Here is a 23,847-nt window from a genome sequence, read left to right on the forward strand (position 1 = left end):
TGTACTAAAAGGAGCTTATGTGATTTTATTCAAACTCAATTAAGAGATTTCTATTCAATAATTAATAAATTCAGATAACAATATTAGAACCGCACCTTACTCATTCGTTCCTTTTCAATTAATTATAAAGTGGATCCCTCTATCTATATAGCGACTTCTATTTTATTTATCTGAATATTTTAAAAAATTATTTTCTTAATTAATTATAAAGTGAATGCCATGGTATGCCTTAGAACATTCCCAACAACACTTTTTTCCTTTATTCTTTTACAGCAAAAACACTTTTTCTAAATCAATTTTTTTCTGAGCAATTATAAAGTGAATGATTCCTTTTGGTGCATAAGGTTGATCTGAGATGTTTTATCTTATAAAGATGATGTATTTGATAGATTGTCATATACATTTTGGGTAGAGCTACAAAACTTCTTTAAACAAAAAAAAAAAAAGCAGTCTGCTGCTCAATCCAAATATTAACAATGATATTATTCCAACTCTATTCAATTTTTATATTAATTTGATTATAGGAGGCATACGAATGTCATTGACTAAGGGAAGTCGGTGATTAAAATATAACATTATAATTTGTGAAAGGAAGAAAAAATTATGAAAAAGTGATAGAAATAATAGTAAATAATTTAGAACATAGGATTGGGGTTGTAAAATAGTATTATAAAATAGTATTGCTATTAGGCACTCCTAACACCTTCTAGACATGTCGTGTTGCGATTGGAAGAAAAAGTGATAGAACATAGGATTGGGGTTGTAAAATAGTATTATAAAATAGTATTGCTATTAGGCACCCCTAACACCTTCTGTTGTGATTAGATTTGGCCAATGACACTCCCTATATTAAATTGTATTTAATTCGATACTTAATTGCACAATACGATATTATCGACACATGTATAGTCTTGCAGACCACTAGATTTTTAGCATTTCTCTATATATTTTTATTGGTTGAATATGTGTGGATGGATGTATTGGGGACAATGGCAAATGGGCCAATAAGTGTAGGGTATATTAATTGTTAATAAATAAATGAATGAAAATGTATGTATGTTGGTAAGATAAGACATTAATTAAGATTCTTGGAACATTGCTCTTTTGCATTGCAATGCAGCTGTATTCCTTATTAACTTACTATCTATCATCTCATCAATATGTGTCGGCTGCTCTCTCTTTCTTTCTTTTTAACTAATACCTATAACTGTACTGAAACCAAAGTCTAGTGAATATAAAACCACTTGTTTCTTCTTTTTCTTTCTTTCTTTCTTTCAAACTCAACTCTTCCTTTTCAAGTTTCTTAATGCACTAAACTTCTACTACCTTTTTCTTATTCAGATTCTCTCTTTCTCAATCTCAGGTACATAAAATACAATATTAATTTTGGTGTGGTGTCTGTTCTGCCTTTTTAAGTTTATTATTAACTAATCAAGCTGCATGTATGATGTTAGTACTTTTTCATTTGCAATCCATATATATATATAAATCAAAGTGCATACATATATATATATAGCTCTCTTCTATTCTAACCAAACCCTTATAGGTTGTTTTTTGTTTTATGTATGCAGAGGGAGAGAGTAATAATTAAGAGAAAGAGATGGTGAAAGCAATAAGGTTATTAGGCTTAGTGGTACTCATATTAATATCATCAATATTCAAACCAACAACAACAGATGCCTTTCCAGTAGAAATTACTCTGGTACAGAGTGCAGTAGCCAAAGGAGCTGGTATATATGCTAACAATTTATTCATTTTTATTTATTGTATCAAATCAAAAAAGAAATGAAATGAGATTGAATATTGAATAATGGTGTGGCAGTTTGCTTGGATGGAAGCCCCCCAGCTTATCACCATGCTCCAGGATTTGGTGCTGGCATCAACAACTGGTATATCACAATGGAGGTATTTATTAATTTATTTATTTACTCTTTATTATTTTATTAAAAAAGGTAACAAATTAACAAATTGAATGAATGTTGGTGATATTATTATTAGGGAGGAGGTTGGTGTAACAATGTAACTACTTGTCTTGACCGTAAGAACACTCGTTTGGGCTCATCTAAGCAGATGGTCAAGACGCTTTCATTCTCTGGAATTCTCAGCAACAAACAGAAATTTAATCCAGGCATCACATCACATCACATCATACCTTACTCTTATCTTATCTTATCCTCAATATACATTTATTATTGGCTAATTAGAATTTTTGCTTCCTAAATAATTTTTACATGTACTAATTCTGTGATTGTTTATGTACTAAATTATACTTTCCAGACTTTAATATTTACCAAATCTTATTCCCCAGACTTTAATATCTACTAAATCATATTCCCCTGAAATTTTATCATGCTAGACTTTTCTTACTAAAATTGGGCAAAAATTCTTCAATTCGACAATCTTGATAGTATAAGAAGCATGATTTAGTACGCTTCAAAGTTTGGAGGACAAAAATCCTAAATAACGTTTATTAGATTTAAGCTCTAACTCTATCTAAGACTTAACTCTGTTTTAATTGAATTGAAATGGCAGATTTCTACAATTGGAATAAGATCAAGGTGAGGTACTGTGATGGGTCATCATTTACTGGCGATGTTGAAGCAGTTAATCCAGTTAAGTAGTGTTAACACTTGAGTTAATCATGGTAATTTGACACAATACTTACTAGCTTAGTTAATCATGTTGATCAGGCTACTAATCTTCACTTTAGAGGTCAAAGGGTGTGGCTTGCCATCATGGAGGATCTATTAGCCAAAGGAATGAAAAATGCTCAAAATGCAATCCTGTCAGGTTGCTCTGCTGGTGGATTGAGCTCTATTCTTCACTGTGATAAGTTCAGAGCTCTCCTCCCTCCCACCACCAAAGTCAAATGTCTTTCCGATGCTGGTTATTTCATCAATGCGTACGTAATTAATTACTATTACTACTAATCTAAAATTCAATTACTCACTTCACTACTAATCATTGAATAATGACTATCAAACTAACAGCAAGGATTTGGCTGGAACACAACACATTGAAACCTTCTATAGTCAAGTGGTTGCAACACATCAATCTGCCAAGAATTTGCCCCAATCATGCACTTCAAGGCTGAACCCAGGCCTGGTAACTACTTAGTTGTCTATCTCTTTGTTTGTTTGTTTGTTTGTTTGTTTTCAACATTAATTTTGTGTTTAAATGTATGGTTTGGTTTTGCAGTGCTTCTTCCCACAAAATGTGGTAGCACAAATCCAAACACCCATATTTTTTGTAAATGCAGCCTATGATTCATGGCAGGTAACTTGTAATATATAACTCTTCATCATACATATGAAAAGAATAGAATAGAGTATAATATATGACTCATGGATTTTGGTGTTCAGATAAAGAACATTTTGGCACCTGGTGTTGCTGATCCTCATGGAACATGGCACGACTGTAAACTCGATATAAAAAAGTGTTCATCACTTCAACTCAAAACCATGCAAGGTAACTAACTACTAACTAAACACATTAATACAATACTCAATTCAATACTAATTCTACCCTATTGTTTTAGATTTTAGAGTACAGTTCTTAAGTGCAATCAATGGTCGTGTGGACTCTGTTTCGAAAGGAATGTTCATAGATTCATGCTATGCTCATTGCCAAACCGAAATGCAAGAAACATGGATGAGAGCAGACTCTCCTCTTCTTGAAAAGACTGTAAGGAACTTAACTCATCATCTTACTTGATTCTATCAATTAAATATGTTAATGTAAATGATTTGATTTTGATAAAACAGACAATAGCCAAGGCAGTTGGAGACTGGTATTTTGATCGAAGTCCATTCAAGAAGATTGATTGTCCTTACCCTTGCAATCCCACTTGTCACAACCGCATTTTCGAGTGAACCAAAAACACTACACACTATCTTATTCAATTAATTATATATTAATTGTGACTCATAAATTTGATTGTGTAATACTCAAATGGTGTTACATATATCATGTTATACATATATATATTCAATCACTAATATATTGTGTATCATAAACTAGTTTTCACTCTTTTAACAAATATATACATGAAAAAAGAGTGGAACTGGTGAAATAATGTTTATTTATTATGGTGTTATTGTAATAACTCATATTCAGAGATGAATGATTCTCTGTTTACTGTAATATTTCTTTTATGGAACAATTAGGTATCTTAATTAATCTCTTCGTATCTCATTAGCCAAAGAACAACCAACATAGCAATTGTTCGATAAATTAATGTTTTTCAACAGATTCCAATCAAAGCAATCAAGAGAATAAGAAAACAATAAAGCTAAATTCTTTATTGAATCTCGAAAGAGTTTTACAATCCGAGACAAAAGAGCTTAGCCTTGCACAATTACAATTTACCTCACTTGAGAGGTATTGATCAAACACGTACGTAATGCACTCTTCAACATCCTTCTCATTCTCTCACATATGCACTTACTAACTGCCTAGACATCTCTGGACCAATCTGTCGGAGTAGCTGAATCATACAACATAATATAATGGAATTTTCAATATTTATACATCAATCAAAAAGAATTAACTACAATTAGACCATAAACTTTAAAATCTTTCAACTTAAAGAATTTTAAAATCAAGTCTACTGTGAAATTAAAAAATGGTATTTTTGAACATCAAACCTAAATACACCAACCTAAACTTGCTCTGGGGCTAACTATTTAGTTGGTATCACTACAACATTTTAGACCATATATTAGAGAGAAAAAAAAAAGTGTGTCATTGATCAATTAATAAATAAACTGAGAACATTTTACATTTGGTGGTATAAGTGAAAAATTAAATTAAAAGCATTGGGCTAAGTTAGGTGATATGGGTTCGTATTCGGCCCATTTGTCTCTGTGTCTGTTGTCTCTCTAATGATCTGGTTATGGTAGAGAAGAGATATCGGAACAAGGAAAGGAAAGGGAAGGAATGGATTGGGGTTTCGTTGGTAAAGCTTGGGAAAAGTGGGCTTCCTTCAATGTTGCATCTTCCTCTTCTTCTTCAGGTAACTAATCAAATCAAACCCCCAATTCAATTTTTGAGAATCAACTCTGAATTTTTAATGATAAAAACAAAAGAATGGAATTTGCAGGTGAGGCAGCATTGAAAGGTGCTATTTTGATTAACTATGATCCAACAGGGCCATCTCGCTTGTTGTCCATCATGTAATTTCTCAATTCATTTTGATTTTGATTTTGATTTTGATTTCAACTAAACTAAACTAATTTCATTTTCTTGGTTCAGTGCAGAACAAGAAGGTATTAAAGCAAACCCCATTCAGATGAACCACTTGTTGGATTTCATCAAACGTGACAAACTCACCACCCAAACCTTCACTATTGCCCATAATCAATGTATGTATGTATGTATGTAAATAACATGTTTGATTTGATGAGTAAGTTAAGTATATGAAATTAAGATGTTGGATTGCAGATGTTGTTACATCAATCCATGAGAGGTGGTTCTGTGGAAGGTGCCTCAACACATCAAAGCCTGCTGGTGAAGGTGCCATTGTTATGCAAACAGCAGCCTTTATCTTGGTTGGCCTGTGAGTAATATTATATATATATATACACTTCATTGCATTGCATTGCATTATCAATTTATCATCTCTTGAGTTTCTGAATGACTCACTCTCTCTCAATCAATCACAGGTATGATGGTTCTATGGCATCCGCATCTCGTGCTATGGTAGCTGTTGATCAATTTGTGGCACAATTAACTCGAAGAAATCTTTAATTAGGTACCCTACACACTCCCACATCACATCTAATTGCCTTGTCTATGCACTCATTTTCTGGATTTTAATTTGATTGATAGTGTAAAACAAAACAGTAGTGTGGTGTTTAGTATTTCCAAATCAAAACTCAAAAACCACATTACATTGTACGTGAATGAATGAATTCAATGTGAAAGTGAAACATCACTCTCTCAACTTTTTCCAAATCTTTGCTCATCTTCACCTAATTACTTCTCTTCACTCATTATATTTGCTCTACAATTCTAAGATGACACACTCATTTTTGTTTCTCTAATTAGTAATTTCTCCCTTCTTTTTGGTATTGGACCATGGATATGGAAGGAAGAGCAGGCCTTGCACTTACACCCCTCACTGAAAAAAGGTTTCAAATTTACAAAAGTGATCCATTATTTATCACAATGGGTTTAATGAAAAAAAAACATAAAAAATAATGAATCTAAAGATTGGGTGTTGGGTGGACACTAACACTTATCGCATGTTTGATCGTGTTACGTTCAAGACAGTGTTGTTAGTTAACTCACACTACAATTGTTGTTGGTACTGAAGACGAGAAAGAATCTTGTATCGAGCTATCTACTTAACAAAGCGGGATTCACACAGACTACATAAGCAAATTTGTTTACTTTTAACTAAAAGTGGGATGTTTGTGGGGAAATGATATGCAACTGAAGAGATATGTTTAAATTAAATGTTAAAATTAATAAAGTCAATTTTTTAATTTACATGTTGTGTACATTTAATACCTGACATGCAAGATTTTGTAATGTTAACAAGCGCATAATTAATAAGAACATGAGTAGTATAAGTGTAATTCTTAAATTACGACTTTGAAAAATGTGACTACTGTAGCCAGTTAAGATCATAAAATCATCACATAAATATGTAGCTTTTTTTTTTTTTTTAAGGGAAAGGGAACCCACTAGAGAAAGAAATTTAGTAAGATTACAAGGATCATCGCCAATCTAAATAGTAGCTTCGTCTAACCCTAAAGCCCAATGAGTAAGTCTATCAGCCAAAGTATTTGCTGAGCGATGAATGTGAGAAACTTGGGTAGCAGGGAGATGAGATAAAGCATCTTTAATCTGTCGTATAACATCACCAAAAGCTGAGATGTCTTCTCTGGGGGAGATCAGCGCGTCGGTAATAGTTTTGCAGTCTGTTTCTATGTCATGGACAAGAAAATGTTCTTCAACACACCACTGTAATGCCGTAAGGAGGGATTTTGCTTCCAATAAAGCCACATTTCCACCACCAGTATAAGGAGAAGCCAGCGCAGCTACAACAAGGCCTTCACTATTGCGAATAACGCCGCCAAAAACGATTGTCGATTTCTCCTTGGGAACTGATGCGTCTACATTGAGCTTAAGACGACCCGGGTCAGGAGGCGACCAAGAAGTCTGAGCTGAGGTCCCGTTGGGGCAGGTGAGAGGGGACATAGCTGAAGCTGGGAGCTTGTAGTTGTCCAGGAAGTTTTGTGCTAATGTGGAAATGGCATGGGTCTGATCATATGTTTGTCCTCTTATAGCTCCTGTTGAACCAGATAAGCCAAGCAGTACAAAGAAACAGCTCTACACTTCCTTGGGCTAAATTTTTATAAACCATATGAGCAATATCATGAAAATTAATTTCAGAAGAGCAAGAAAATATATAAGGAGAGAAGATCGTACCTTTCCAGACTCTTCGAATGCTCTTACAATAGAACAGTGCATGAGATACCGATTCATCCAATTGCCCACACCGATCACAAACCAAAGATTGAATGATTTTCCGCGATGCTAGATTCTTGAAGGTTGGTAGGGTAGAATTGGTAGCTCGAAATGCAAAATGCTTCACCTTGGGGGGGATATTTAGATGCCATAAAGTTTTCCACCAAGGTGATGGGGATGAAGAAGAAGGGATATCAGGAGGGGACAAGAGGAAAAACTGAGGTGATAACCAGATTTGACCGAATAAATTTGTTCCCAAATCAATTCATCCCTGGTAGGCCTGAGGGGGAGAGGAATAGAGAGAATGACATCCACAATATGGGGAGGATAACAATCACTAAGCGAAGGTACGTCCCAAGTCATGTGAGGAGTGATAAAAGATGCAACATTTTCAGGGAGAGAAGAAAGAGGGGTAATCTGACGGAAGCCTGGTATCCAGTAATCAAAGGTAGTAGAAGTGCTCTGCCCGTTACCAATCTTGGAAATAAGCCCTTTCTGCAGCAACTCTTTTCCCTAGCAACTCTAGCAGTCTAGCTACATATATGTAGCTAGACTGCTAGAGAAAATGTGTCTTTAAATTTAATTCATTTTGATATTTGTGAATTAGATGGTACATTGACAAGAATCGGGTAACGTTACTTTGATATTCTTCTAAAATGATTTAGAACTGTTACTAAATTTATTGTGGCTATTTTATGTAATTCTGGTACTGTTTCTTATTGGTAGAGAGAAATTTATTATTTGTTTCTTATGTGCTTAATATGGTTCTAAAATTAAAAAGTAAAATTTCTTCATATGAGATATTGAAAAAGAGAATATTTATAGCCTATGTGGTTACTAGTAACTTATATGTTCTATGATCTAAATGTGATTATTATTGTGAAGTCAAACGATGTTGATTTTTGAACATATATTTCTAAGGAATAGTGGGAGCGCATCATCTAACAACTATTCTCGTCATTAGGAGTGATGAACATGCAGGATATAGAAACTAATCCTTGGAGGGTAAGAGAGATAGAGTAGCTAAAGTCTATGGTTCTGATTTATGTGCTTACATTTTAGAGAAGGATTTTGCTAACCTCCAAGAAGCTATCTTCATTAGATGCAGACAGGCTCGACTTTGGGCAAAGGTGGGTTAGGTTCATGCCTAGATCCCACCCAAACCCAGAGCCTAAAACTTTTATATAGTATATTTTTTTTTTGTATTGAAAAAAAATAGTATTTTCGTAAAATTTTGTGAAAAGATGGCTAATAATACTCATAATTTACTCTAGATATAATACACATTTAAAATTTTTTGGGCCTATTATTACTCAGGGCCGATCCCAAATGCAGATCTTTGTTAATATTCCGTAAATGATGAAATTGACTCTCTTGCTTCTTGCAAAACATGACACTTAGTAGACTTACCACTTGGTTGCAAGCTCATAGGCTATAAGTGAATTTTAAAGAAAAAAATGAAACTCGATAAAACTGTTGACAAATACATGTCTGTTTGGTAAGCCAAGAGTTTTAGGCAAAGAGATAATGTAGATTTCTTTGATAATTTTTCACCATTCATTAGAATAATATCCATTAGAGTTTTAATTTCACAAATTAATATACACAATTTAGTTTTTGCACCAAATGAATGTTAATTGTGTTTAGGTTACTGCTTTGATGAAAATGTTTTTTGAAAAATTCAACTGGCCACAAGGGACCGTTGGAACATTTTATGAATAGTTACTGTCGCATTGCTTTGGAATACTTATTTGTAAGGGTATAGATATTGGAGGTTTGAGCAATTGGGTTTGGGACCAAGAGGTACCCACTTTTGTGGAAGAGGGGAGGAGTCACGCAAAGGCTTACTTGAACACCACATGTGTGCCTCGCCACCGTCCGATTTATCCAATTCGAGTCGAGTTGAGCTAGCTGGTTCGAGTGTGCACCTTATTTTTTGGGAAAAAATTATTTATTAAATATTATTTAAAACAATTTTTAAACTTGTTTAATTAATTGGTAAACTAAGACGTTTTCTACTTAGCTTTTTTAGCGCACAATCCAACTCTTCCACAATTTAGAAAAAAAAATGACTTTCTTCCTGATTTAATTTTTTGTGTTCTCTATATAATGCGATAGGGCTAACGAGTTTTCTCAGAGTATTTTTAGGTATAGTATTCGACGATTCTCTATAGTGTAGTAGGGGTCCAATACAGTGGTTTGACTGAGAAATCAAAACAGGAAAAAAATAAACAAGTTTAGAAATCTAAGTGAGCAATCAAAAGGATAAAGTAAAAGAACAAACACAATAATTATAAGGTTCGAACAAAAGTGATAATAAATCACTCTTGCCTACTCCTCGGCCAAAAACAACCACTAAGGCTCGAGATTTTTATTTAAGCTCGAAGAATTGGAGAGAACACAATATACATAATGTACACAATTTGTTGATTACAACATGAACTCACTTGTGACAATGGTGATTAGAAACACACTATGTCATTTATTAACATGCCTCCTCATCTCTCTCTCTTCTTTTCTCTCTGAATAACTCTCTCTGATTCTCTCAATAAATTTTAAAATTGTGTTACAAATGACTTTAAAGCTTGGCTATAAGAGTATCTCTAAGGGTTAAATTTTGAAGGATGCTTATTTATGTGGAATGTGTATCTGGCAAAACATAAGAATATTATACCATTAGATATTAATTGGTGCTATCATAAAAAATTGTGTTTGATGTCATCATATGGTATTGATGTTATTTCTTTTTTAAAAAATAAAAAATTAAAGGTAAATAAATAGTGTAATAATATTTATAATTAAAACGAATAATATATTAAATAATAATGTATGAGATCATCATTATTGTATTTTTAAAGAGTATTATATTATTATATATATTTAGAGTATTTTTAGCAATATAATAGAGACATATAGTGAAATATTGTATTTTTAAATAATGTAAAAAAAATTTAACACCTTCAAAAAATACTACTCTTAAAAATACTCTAAATAACCTTTGGTTTAGCTCGAGTAATAAATCTTAGGATTGACATTTTGTTAACATGTGGCCAAAATTACAACATTATTATTATTATTATTGTAATTATGTTTAAAGTTTTTTGAGATTTTATTTGAAATAGAGATGGCATATACCATTATTGCTGTGAAATTAATAGTAGGAGCCCCCTTGAGGTGGTCTAAAACTAATGATGAAACATTACATGACAGGTCACCGCGTCTACTTAATTATTTTTATTATTTTTTTTTTTTATTTTTTAAAGGAAAAATGAAAGAAGAAAAGTTAAAAGAAAGAATGATGACACATGATATGGAAATAAGGAAACATACTATACTATACTAGTATACAATACTATACTATACCATACAATATTAGTAGGCAAGTGAAAGTGATGTTTATTGTTTAAAGCCAAAAGTACTAAAACGTACTACTGCTCTCACTCTCATATATAAACCAGAAATGCTTATAGGGACCAGTAGTATTTATCATTTTTCTTTGTATTAATATTTCTATCAATCTAACTAAGTATTAAATTTTATTTAATTTAATATAATAATTTTTAAAAAAAAATATCACTAATTAATCGTAAAATAATTATATCTAAAAATATATTTAGAAATATTAAGTAGTACTAATTTCTAATAACAATACTATATGTACACACCTTAGTTAGATGTTTATCAATAAAACCCCCTCAGCTGCAGCTAGGATCACTTGATTATTTGTAATTGAAGTGTTTCAATATAATTAATTTCATATTTTTGAGAGAACAGACTATACAACCTTTTTCTATGGAAATGGCAAAAGAAAAAGAATAGTGATATGTAGTAGTAGTAGTAGTAGTAGTAGTAGTACAGACTACAGATCTGTATATATTGTAGAGTCTTAATTACCAAACAGCCTATAAATATCTCTATAATATTTATAAATAAATAAAAATAAAAATAAAAATGGGGCAGTGTGTGTGTGAGTAATTATTAAGATGATAATGTTGAGTAGCGTTTCATATATCAGAATCAGATTATGTTTTGTTTTTTAGTATATAATAGTATTGTGACTGGGACACACACAACCTCTTTATTTCTTTTTCTTTTCTTTTCTTTTTTATATACCCAAAGAGAAGAGCCTAGAAAACTAATAAACACCATATGTAAGGTTGGAAATTTCTACTGCAACAGAATTATAACCTAATAATAAATTAAAAACAAATTACACACAAAAAAAAGTCAGTGAGTGTTAATGACTATATATAGTTTAATTAACTTCTTCACCAAGATATATGCTGTCATTATTAGGGAGTAAATTAATAGAAGAGATACATATAATATATAATGATCGATACAACTTTGGTAAATTAAATACATGACAAGGCAAGCAATGATGAATTTAATGATCCTATAAATATAAATATAAGTACTTTTGCTTTCAAATTTGAATTAATATTTCATCGGTTTTTGTAGGGTGTAGCTAGCTGCATTTATTTTTAAGCTTAGCAATTAATTACGTACTTTATTACCACTGGTAACTAAAATAAAAAATAAACATGGATTGACCAGTCCAATCCAACATTATCATCATTTTACTTCATTGCACCTCACATGGATGGCTTTCCACCTAATGTTATTTTCATACAAGTTTTCTACTTTCTACTCTTTAACATTCAATTCTTTTTTTTTTTTCATTTAATCTCTTCACAAAAACAAAGAATGCATTTTTAAATTTTTAACCCCCATATATATATTTTACTTTAGTTTAATTCAACTACTATTTTTTTTTTGTACCTATATGTTAAATTAAAAACTTAAGTGATGATGATTTTTTTGTGGAAAATATTTAATTGTGTCGAAATAATAACCTTGAAGAATCTATCCAAAGAAAACCTGGAAGAAGAGAAATTAATATACATTATATTTATTTATTATTTATATATGTGTGTGCATGTTGGAAGTAGGTCCACTATTAATGGAACCGGAAAATAATTTTAAGAACCGGAAAACGCTCTAAACACGATTCGGAAATTTAGGACAAACAATAACTGTTCTTTATATATATATTATCAATTCAGTGAGTAATTAATATGACTTTGAGATCAGAAAAAGAAAAGCTTTGTTTAATTATTTCACTCATCTGCTTCAGTTGCTATACTATATATATTATTGGCCTTGACTTTTTTGATATATATTTTGACAAGAAGATAGATTTTTATTGGCCAGACTGTCCTAAAAAATAAAGAGGGTAAAATAGCAAATTATTTTATTTGGAGAAAATCAACATTAATCATAAATTCAACCTATCTAATTGTCTCACATTTCTTTGAAAAATCATATATGTATAGCCAAAAAGTACTTTCGTTTAGAACAATCTAGGAGACGTTGGAGGAATAGTGATATATCCATGTAGCTTAAGCAAACCATATTATAAATTTGTAATAATTATTGGAGTGTGGTAGAGTAGAGACTATATGAGTCCAAAAGTTCTGAGCAATAGGGTTAATAAAAAGTGAAAAAAACTTGGGCATATATGGCATCTTTTAACGTACAATATTATTCTTTTCTTTTACTTTCTCCTCATTATCATTACCTCAAACCCTTTTTCATTGGCCAATGTTCTCTCTCTCTACCACTAAAGCTGTTTTCATTTTCCCCGTCTTTTAAGATATATAAAAGTGGAATGAACCCATAATTTAAAAAAGAAAACAAATATACTAAATTAATTAACAACAAACAAAACAAAGGAGGTTCAACAATCAAGACCTTGGAAACTTCCACAACTACCTCATAACATTAACCCCTACTCCAATCCTATCAATTTATCTATAACCAATGCATGTGACCCTTCTCTATAATATCAACAATACTATATACAATTATTCTAAATGAATAATTTTATAAATTGGTAAAAAAAACAACTTACCCATCTCCATCTACACTACTTACTTACTTACTTACTTACTTACCCTACCATTCCTTACTCGAGACCCCACCAAATATAGTAGATGATCACATTCACAGCCCTATTACAATAGAAAACCCTCCTCTATATAACCCTCATATCATCCTTGTATTGTATTCACAACAACATAAATTAAAGAAATGATCATGGCTAATAGAGGAGCATTGGTTGCAGCTCTACTCGTAATGAGTTGCTTCACAATAGAAGCATTACCAGTGTCTCAACCACCACTCCACCTCCCAATCCCCACAGAAGCCCCAGCCCACCCTCCTTCCTACCACCACCACCACCACCCTCCGGCCGCCGCACCCGCTCACCCACCACACCACCACCACCACCACCACCACCCTCCTCCTCCTTCTTCCTCCCCTGTCCCAGCTCACCCTCCTCCCCACAAGCCATACACCCCTGCTCCCCCACCCAAGCCAGCCACACCACCACCCAAGCCATACACCCCAGCACCCAAGCCAGCCACACCACCACCCAAGCCGGCTACACCACCACCAAAGCCATACACCCCAGCACCCAAGCCAGCCACTCCACCACCCAAGCCATACACCCCTGCACCCAAGCCAGCCACTCCACCACCAAAACCGTACAACCCCGCACCAAAGCCAAAGCCATCGACTCCACCAGCGAAGCCGCCGGTTCACCCACCTTACGTTCTTCCACCAAGGAAGATGGTGGCTGTTCAAGGAGTGGTTTACTGTAAGCCTTGCAAATACTCAGGAGTCAACACACTATTAAACGCTACAAAAGTTGAAGGTGAGTTTCTTCTTCTGTTTTAATATATAAACAACATAATGACACTTTATTTAACCAATGTGGCACTTTCTTATATCTGAATTTTGTTTTGATTTTATATAGGTGCTAGTGTGAGATTAGTGTGTAAAAACACAAAGTACCATTTGTACGAGGACGGAACAACAGACAAAAACGGTTACTTCGTAATAAAACCAAAGTTCTTGACAACTTATGGAGTTCACAAGTGCTCAGTGGCATTGCTCAAGTCTCCACTCCCCAACTGCTACATTCCGTCGGCCCTCCACGGTGGTGACAAGGGTGGCATTTTAAGGCCTGAGATGCCCAAATCCCCCGTCGACAAACTCGCCCCTCTTTACTACTCTGTGGGTCCATTTGCCTTCGAGCCCAAAAAGTGCTATTAATTAATCATCAATTGAAAAAGAAAAAAAAGAGAGAAAGAAAGAAATGCAAAGAGGTGTTGTTGTTGTTGTTGTTGTTGTTGTTGTTGTAATGTGAGTTCAATTGTTTGATCTTTCATCTCTTTCTAGCTTAGGATTTTGTTTTGTGTTGATTTTAGTCCTTTTTCACTAAATTAATTAAGTCGTGCTATAATTAATGTTGTAATGTCATGAAAGCAAATTAGTAGTAAGTACTCTACTCATTCACTTGGGTGGATTATTTTACTTACCAGCATGATAATAATAAAGTAAAAATTATTATTGTGATGTTATGTGTATATTAAATTCAACGGTCATAATTGTACTGTAGTGACTTACTTAATTACTAGTCTACGACTACATCACATGTCAATGTCATATGGCAACAGAAGAACAGAAGAGGACAGGCATGGGTTTAGGGATACTGCATGCCCAGCTACCTCGACCATTGGATCTCTCTTTTCAATTTCAATTTCACCAACACATCACTCCTTTTCATCATTATTTTTGGCTCTTATTTAGTCCTTTGGATAACGATAAAGTTAAAAATACTACTTTTTTGGCAAACTTAAACAAAAGTTGTTTAATTTAATTATTCGTAAAACAGAAGAAAACTCCAAAAATGGGGTACTCGAGAAAGAAACTCTACCAAGGTAGACACATCTTATCTTTTCAATGAAAACAATTATTTCTTAATTAAAACATTGAAACAATGCTATTATGGCATGGGAAGTGGCCAACAACTCAGAAACCTCTTTTTTTTTCTGTACTTTTTTCAATTAACCAACTTTCTTTCGAACATAATTATAGTTTTTATTTAAAAGAAAAAATACGGATAAAATGATTATAGCTAATATAATTACGATAAATAATCATTTTTAATTTCCACCGACATAATAAATATACAAATGAAGTAAATAATAAATGTGACCGGGCAAGCATGTCAATAATAATGTTGTAAGAATTTTTTATATTTTTATTTTTTTTTATAGCAGGATAGGATGGGATAAATAATCACATGTAAGTGAATTATTTTTATATTTTTAAAATTTTAATTTTATTAATATATTTTAAATTTAATAAGAATTCAAATGAAAAAATTATCACACATTTATTTATAATTTTTTTTATCAAAAACTTATTCATTAAAATTAATAAAAATGTATAATTTTAAATTATTATACATAAATTTTCAAAATTTAAAATATTATTAATTAAACTATAATTACTTACATTGATTCTAAGAAAAATAATATGATAATAAAATTGTAATTTATTTTTAAATTACTAGAAATTTTATATAAATATTTTAAAAAATTAATATTTATATTAATTTAGTGTTTAACATAAATAATTTTATATTATTTAAGTATTTTTATTTTACTATTTTAATTATTTATTAAATAAAAAATATGATAAATTATTCCATTATGTTTTTATGATATATAATTGATTATATAAGATATATTATTTTATTTTATAATTTAATTATTTTTTTTTTTAATTTTTTTATGCAAATCATTCATTTATATTTATTTATTATTATATATTTTAATTTTAATTTAATATTATATATTTTTATTTTTGTTTAAGTTTTTTTTTTTAAAGTAAATAAATAAAATAGTTTAATCTATTCTTAAACCAAATACAGAATTACTTTCGTTATAATCCAATCTTACGGGCCGTATGGATTAAATAAACTTAATTATTCAATAAAATGTCCAATTATTTTTTTTTAAAATAATATATTTTAGATTTTTTTACCACTATATATTAAAAAATATGTAAATTTTGTCAGTAAAATATGCTCAATTATATTTTCTGGCCCAATGAACGATCGAGCATGACTACTAGAGTCTCTGACCTACTTTGAACTGTTTCAACACTTTTTTCTTACTATTTTATCTAAAAATTTTGTTATATTCGTTGACATTTGTTCATGTAACTAAATTAAAAATTGAAAGAACCAGTAACTAGTCACTATGTTATTTCGTAGAATCATAACCAGTTACCACTTAAAGAAAATATGTAACTATAGTGTATATTTATCATGTCGACTAGTAGTATTATTTATATAAATAAGTCTCGTGTTTCTTTTTTTATTGAAACTAAAGATCAAAATTTATTTATTTTATTTGTTTGTTATGGGATGCCATATTATTAAAATTTCAACCAAAGTACCATACTTGCTAGCTGTTAAAATGATTACACAGCCACAAAAAAAGAACTTTTTAAGCAAAACAAAACAAACAAGGAAGAGACCATGACATACTTAAATTACACATATTTTGCTTTATACTATCTATAAATATATCATAAAAATTAAAAGTGATGTAGTCTCTAATTAAACTATATAACTATATAATTAAATAGACATGATTGTGCTTCTGCATTTTGGGCTTAATTAATAATGCTATTATTGAGGCCCAAGCCCAATAGATAAGATGGACCCAACACTTGTTTGTCCAACAATTTTTTTTTGTTGTTGTCAAGATTTGTCCAACAATTTTTTGATGCAAAAAAATTACTAAAATTTGAATTAGTGACTAGAACATAATATAATCAAGAAGAGTTACTTCCAATTTTGTTATATTTCTTCTAGGCTCATTGTTTTCTACATTCCATCTCAGTTAATTATAGTTATTAATAGGGATAATTTAAAAAAAAATACAAAAACAACAAAAAAAAATTACAAAAATATGGTTGTATAGATTTTATTTACATAAAGATGTATTTTTATATTGTTACTCTTGTTATTTTGTGGTTCATTTTTTTGTTATTCGTATATTCTTTTTTATGTTATTTTGTTATTGTTTTTCTGTTATTTTCACGTGATTTTTTCGTTCTTTTTTTTTTTATTTTTATAAAATACTGTAAAATATATTAAAAAAATATTGAACATAAAAATATAAATATTTCTCTAAAAATAACCATTTATGTAATTTTTCCTATTTATAAAGCTTAATTATCAACATTTCATATAAATAACAAAATTTTAGAGTGTCACAAGGTTCTGTGGAGGAGTATCCTGTCAAGTGCTCTCCCTGCTAGAGCGGTGATCGGGAAACGTTTCCACATAGAAGACATCACTTGCCCCTTATGTGGACGGGGGGAGGAATCTCTTGAACATCTTTTCCTATCCTGCGATGTGGCTTTTCATCTTTGGCGCTCCTCTCCCTGGGGCATTTTCCCAGTGTGCGACACTGGCATCCGTGTTTGGGATTGGGTCAAGTTTATCTGGGATCTAAACAAAAGAGGCATCGATGCTGATGCGGTTTTCCTATATGCCTCGATTGTTGTGGATACTATTTGGAGGGTGCGAAACGAGAAGGTCCATAATAATTGTTCCCCTGACATAAAAAAATGTATTGATAATATTTGTACTTCTTATGCAGATTCTCATGCTTCTTTGCTGCCTAGTCCCACTCCAGATCTAACGGAAGCTTGGTCCCCTCCTCCTCTGGATTGGATCAAGCTGAACTGTGATGTAAAGGTGGGCCTTAATAGTCTGTGCATCGCTGTTGTTGCAAGAGATCATTTTGGCAAGGTGATTAGAATTCAGACGGCTCGGGAAGATTTCTCGGATGCTCTGTGCGGTGAAGCTGCGGCCTGCTGCTTAGCTGTGTCGGTTGCTTTAGATATCGGAACTAAATTTGCAATTGTGGAGAATGATTCGAGGATGGTAATCAATGCGCTCAATGGAATGGATTCTCATTGGGCTCTTAAAAACTATGTCTCATTTTGTACTAATTCTTCTCCTTCTTTTATTAGTTGTAATTTCTCTTATATTCTAAGAACTTGTAATTTTGCCGCTCATAATGTGGCTAGATGGGCGTTTGCTCATCAGGTGTTTGGGACTATCCTGGTGTCCTCCTTACCTGATAATATATTATGTAACGACCGAGAGGTCTAACGTTTGATTCTATTAATGATATGAACGCTTTTTCTCAAAAAAAAAAAAAAAAAAAAAAATCTCGGCCTTTACACACAAAAAAAAAAAGAAAGAAGAAGAAAAAAAGTGTATGGGTGGGTAGGTCTCGTCGAAGTCATTGTGATATTAAAGATTCTAACTACTTTATTTGTCTTTTACCCCCAAAGTTCAAAATATGCTTCTCTTTTCTACTCCCCTCCTAAATAAAATAGTATATATATACTCGTGCAAAGTAGAAAATGTATCAATTTAATATACTTTTATTTTTTTTTATAAATAATATATTTACTTATTTTTACTTGCCTTTATAAGGAAAATAAACATGAATACGAGAATATGTACAAGTTCTTGAGGGTCAACCTTTTGACCACAACGTTGTTAGTTGTTACTTGTGCTAATCCTGAGGGTTTAGATACACTTACTCCTTATCAGCTTAGATTTTCTCCTTTTTAGATTCAGGCTCACCCTATTCTTTTTGGGAAAAAATCTTACCAGCTGATGATGTAAGTGATTTTATTGAAGTGGACATAACCACCATATTACTATAAATTTTTTTACTTTTAATCACAATAAAATTTGTGATTAAAAGTAAAAAAGTTGTGACTAAAAAATTCGTGGCTAAAAATATTAGTCACAAAAATTACAATTTATTGTGACTAAAAATGTTTTTATTCACAATTAATAATACTTGTTGTGAGTAAAACTAAATTAGTGATAATTGTATCTAAATACTATGTTTTAATCATAAGTAATTTTTTGTTGTGACTAAAAGTCAAATGTAGTCACAAAAAATTTATGTTGTGACTAAAAAATTATCTTTTTTTTTGTAGTATATTTCAAGTTTTTGATCATTTCCTTCGCATGAGAGTTCTCAATGATTTTTCTAAACCTATTAAAAAAGGAATATTTTAGTTAATTTTAGGAGTATTTCTTGGAAAAAATAGCTTAAGTTTAAATATGAGAATCTGCTTAATATATATTTTTATATTTTTATTGTGGAATGTTTGATCACATTCTAATTACCAAAGTGTATTTGGTATATCTATGAAGAAATGCTGAATAACTAATTGTACTCAAGTTGAGGCTTTGGCCTTAAATTCTGTTTTGTGCTAGTGTGTTGCATATTGCTATATTGTAGATTCTGATTTTAAGAAGGTTGTTAGTAAAATGAATGGTAATAATAAGGATTACTCTGTGTTTTCTGACAATATTATTGCTAATATTTGTAACTCTTTATCTACTTTCCCTAATAAGGTCACTATTATATATTAGACATGCATGCATGTTCCTAGCTAGGCAATCCAATTATTAATGTTGATGCTCACATCTTAATTACCAAAACAGGCTTTATAAGGCTTCATAAAGAGTTAATTACCGTGATACGTATTTCATACTTCTTTGTTGTACACTAACTTAACTTACTCAAACTTTAATTATTTATCCTAATTAATTATAACACAATGTGAAAATAAATGCCCTTATGAGTAGTTCGGTAATTAATAATACGTCAACTTACAAGACTCAATTACTTATACAACAGAAATTAATTCGATCAGTTGCAACTTATAAACAAGTACAAATAACAAAGTTTGAGACCGTTCATACAAAACCAGTTATACTACTAATTTGTAGAGCTTAGCAATCCTAACCCTAATCTCTAAATATTGAAATGTAAATATCTATATATACATTGCATTATTAAATATTAATTAGTCATATTGCTTTGCTGTATGGTTAGCTAGTTTATATAGAATAGATAGTTATATATATATAACCACGTTTATAAGTCATGAGTTCACACACGCATATCTATCTAATATGCACACATATATATATGTACAATTAATCTATAATAATGTAGCTTCAAAACATTATTGACTATATATACTTGAGCATATAAATATATATGTTACATATTATCAATTATATATAAAACTGCATTAACTTCTTGATAGAGACTTGAAAGTGTTAAGAGTCTTGATTTCACATGTTATGGTTAATGGGTATATATATTAATGCTAATACTATACTTCTCCATGTATATACAATAATTTATCCCTGCATGTCCCCTCCCCTGTACCAAAAAAACAATTTCTCTATATATATATATATAAAGATAATATTCTTGATTGTAGTTAAGTGGGCTTTCCTCCACCACTGTTCTATTCTAACCTACTTACCAGAAAATTTATTTTGTAATGACCGCAAGATTTAATTGCACTTTATTAATTAATGATGAGTACACTTATTTTCAGAAAAAAAAAATAATAATATCCTACACATTTCCACTTAATGAATTATTATTTTATTTGTCAGAATTTTCACGGAAGGAATTTGTTTTGTGTACATATTGTTGAGAATCATGGGGTTCCATTTCAAAACCAATTGGCAATGAATGGAGTAGCCCATGTTCTTATATATAGCTCAATTCTCTACCATTTATTCTATGTGGGACAATGTCCACTACACATATACGTACACTGTACACATTGCTGAATTTTTATAAATACCATTTTTATAATATTTATTTATGATTTTACAGTTTAAAATTTTATTTATAAAAATATATTTATAAAGTTTTAAAAAGCACAAATACATATTTTGCTCAGTAAAAATAAAATAAAAAACAACTAAAAAAATAAATAGAAATCAACCTCACAATAACTATAAATCAACTAAAACAACAAAAACGAATCCGAAAAACTACCTTATAGTAACTATAATACAATTATAAATAAACTATAAAACAACAAAAAACAGTTTAGTTTAGTGTTTTTACTGCACAAATATTTTTATAAATAAAAAATACTATAAAAAATTTTACTTTTAGTTACAAAAAAAACTTGTGACTAAAAGTAAAAAAATTGTGACTAATTATCAATCATCATTTCTATGTTGTGACTAAAAAGTCTGTGGCTAAAAGTATTACTCACAAAGTTTACAATTTATTGTAACTAAATGTATTTTTGGTCACAATACTTAAACTTTGTGACTAAAATTAAATTAGTGATAACTTGTAGCTAATTAAATACTATATCTTAGTCACAATTAACTTTTTGTTGTGACTAAAATTCACATTTAATCACTAAAAGTAATTATTTTTTGTAATGAAAGTTTAATTCAAAGTGAGAAAATGAATTTTTTTTTGTGTGTCCATGTACGTGTATATGTGAGGGAGCTAATGCATGATGTGTGTATATATGTGTTTCACTCAAAATATATAATATAGCAATTTTAATAAATACTACATTAAAAATGTGAATAAATTTAAATTAAACTAATAATCAATAAATATAAATGAAATACATCATTATAATTGATCCTATCCAATATCTATTGATATTATTGGAACGATTTGATAAATAAAATTATAATTGGATAAATAGATGGTATAAAATTTAATATCCAATATATAATTATATTATATAAATAGGCCTAAAAAAAATTAAATGTACATAAACACTTCTAATAATCAAAATATATTAGCTAGCTAACTAGCTAGTGTGCATTCTAAATTGTTAGAAGATTTTACATTGCTAATTCATAGAAAAATTAAAAAAATTATGTGTGTAAGATTCATAAATTACTCTTTCCATTATTGATTAGTTTTAAGATAAAACCTTATTTATCCTACAATTCTAACATTAATAACAAGGTATAATACATAAACTTTATTAAGAGTACGTAATTCATAATGATAGACACATATTCTCAACTTTACACTCAAATATATTACACACTAATTTTGTTCTCAATCATAAATATATTTGAAGTAGTTTATATATATAGGTTTAGTATTAAACCTATCATTAATACATTAACCAAACTGAGTTACAGATAATTAGAAGAGATAGCTAGAGATAAGACAATCAAGACAATACATGATATAATCCTTTATATATTCAACTATATATGGTTTGTTGAATTAAAATCAAGATTAATGATTATAATTATTATTAATTAGTAATGGCTTCATTAATGAAGTTGTTTAGCCTCTCAGATATCCTTGAAGAAGCACCAACAGTAGCAGAAGCAAACTCTCCCTTCTATATATACATATATATACATGACAATATAATTAATGTATAATAATAAACTAATTAAATTAATGATGAAATGATTATTACTAATTAATTAATTATTATTAATTACCTGAGAATGTATTGTGTGGAAAACAGTGTTTTGAGAGACGTAGAAACTGGCATTGAGAATGTCAAATCCTTCCTCGTGAAGAATACGAATTGTTTGGTAGAAGAGAGATTTGAAATCCAACCCAGTTATCAGAACAATCTCAACAGCCAAACCCATCTCATGAATCTCAATATGAGGTAATTTCATATCATCACCATCACCATTATTACCATTACCATTACCATTACTATCATCATCATAATCATAATTATCAATTAATAGGCTATTCCTCTTCTCTTTCATTCTCTCTATGCTTATTTGCAACTTCTTTATGTACTTTGCAGCTTCATCTAGCTGATCTGGCAAAGATGTACTACTCACACTACTATCCTATATATACATACAATCAAATATTAATAATCAACTAATTAATTAATAATTATTAAGAGAGGAAGAGATAGAATTAGTATATACCCTTTTGGTTTGTTGTTGTTGTTGTTGTTGTTGTTGTTGTTGAGAATTATTATTATGAGGAGGAAGAAGAGAGTTGAGGTTGGAGTAGAGAATCTTCATTTGATTTCTTCTGTTTCTCTCAGTGATTTTCCTGTCATGACCATTATTACTAATATTTGTTCTTGATGATGAACTAGGGTTTACTACTACATCATCATCCATTATACCACCTCGATCTTCTCCTCTTCTAACCTACCTAATATTCTAACTATATATATATAATATTTCAAATAATAAAAAAAACAGAGAGAAAAAGTAGTGTGTAGTGCTAGTGCTACTATTATTGTTGGTCTTTAATTAATTTTGTTTATTATTAATATATTGGTGCAGAAGATAGAGAAAGAGAAGGTCCCATTTTCTTTTTTACTTCAATTATAAATTATTATTTTTCAGATTCCACATGGATAGGAACTATAGAGACACAAAAAAAGGCAAAATTATTAGATTGCAAGGTGGGGTGTCAATCACTACGTTATTGGTACATTTTAATATCGACTTTAACATATTTAATTTGATTTAGTAAATAATATTGGCAACTACTAATCAATAATAACGAGCCATATCCAAGCCCCTTTTTAACATATTCCGGCTAAAAAAAATTGTTTATTGAAAATTATATATTTGTTTACTGATTTTAAAAAATATAATATTTTTTTAAATAA

At 30.5% G+C, this 23,847-nt stretch overlaps 3 protein-coding genes across 3 annotated transcripts; 2 read left to right on the top strand and 1 right to left on the bottom strand.

Annotated features, from left to right (window-relative positions):
• The first annotated feature begins 1,103 nt into the window (after positions 1-1,103).
• LOC115697623 (pectin acetylesterase 8) lies at positions 1,104-5,955 on the top strand. Its single transcript, XM_061101675.1, has 16 exons — positions 1,104-1,363; positions 1,547-1,730; positions 1,823-1,905; positions 1,999-2,128; positions 2,533-2,612; positions 2,691-2,902; positions 2,991-3,105; positions 3,199-3,276; positions 3,363-3,468; positions 3,539-3,684; positions 3,765-3,868; positions 4,887-5,014; positions 5,102-5,174; positions 5,254-5,363; positions 5,443-5,557; positions 5,664-5,955. The coding sequence occupies exons 2-16, from the start codon at positions 1,601-1,603 to the stop codon at positions 5,746-5,748; spliced, it is 1,695 nt and encodes a 564-aa protein (XP_060957658.1). The 5' UTR covers positions 1,104-1,363; positions 1,547-1,600; the 3' UTR covers positions 5,749-5,955.
• Positions 5,956-13,040: 7,085 nt separating this feature from the next.
• On the top strand, positions 13,041-14,898 carry LOC115697485 (non-classical arabinogalactan protein 31). Its single transcript, XM_030624508.2, has 2 exons — positions 13,041-14,194; positions 14,297-14,898. Exons 1-2 carry the CDS (start codon positions 13,570-13,572, stop codon positions 14,593-14,595), a joined length of 924 nt encoding a protein of 307 aa, XP_030480368.2. The 5' UTR covers positions 13,041-13,569; the 3' UTR covers positions 14,596-14,898.
• Positions 14,899-22,284: 7,386 nt separating this feature from the next.
• Positions 22,285-23,468, bottom strand: LOC115696979 (transcription factor bHLH162). The gene is made up of 3 exons (XM_030623874.2): positions 23,147-23,468; positions 22,694-23,062; positions 22,285-22,587 (listed from the first exon to the last, which is right to left on the bottom strand). The coding sequence occupies exons 1-3, from the start codon at positions 23,345-23,347 to the stop codon at positions 22,498-22,500; spliced, it is 660 nt and encodes a 219-aa protein (XP_030479734.2). The 5' UTR covers positions 23,348-23,468; the 3' UTR covers positions 22,285-22,497.
• Between the last annotated feature and the right edge of the window lie 379 nt (positions 23,469-23,847).

Source organism: Cannabis sativa, chromosome 7 (assembly GCF_029168945.1).
Source record: "Cannabis sativa cultivar Pink pepper isolate KNU-18-1 chromosome 7, ASM2916894v1, whole genome shotgun sequence".
Lineage (NCBI taxonomy): Eukaryota > Viridiplantae > Streptophyta > Magnoliopsida > Rosales > Cannabaceae > Cannabis > Cannabis sativa.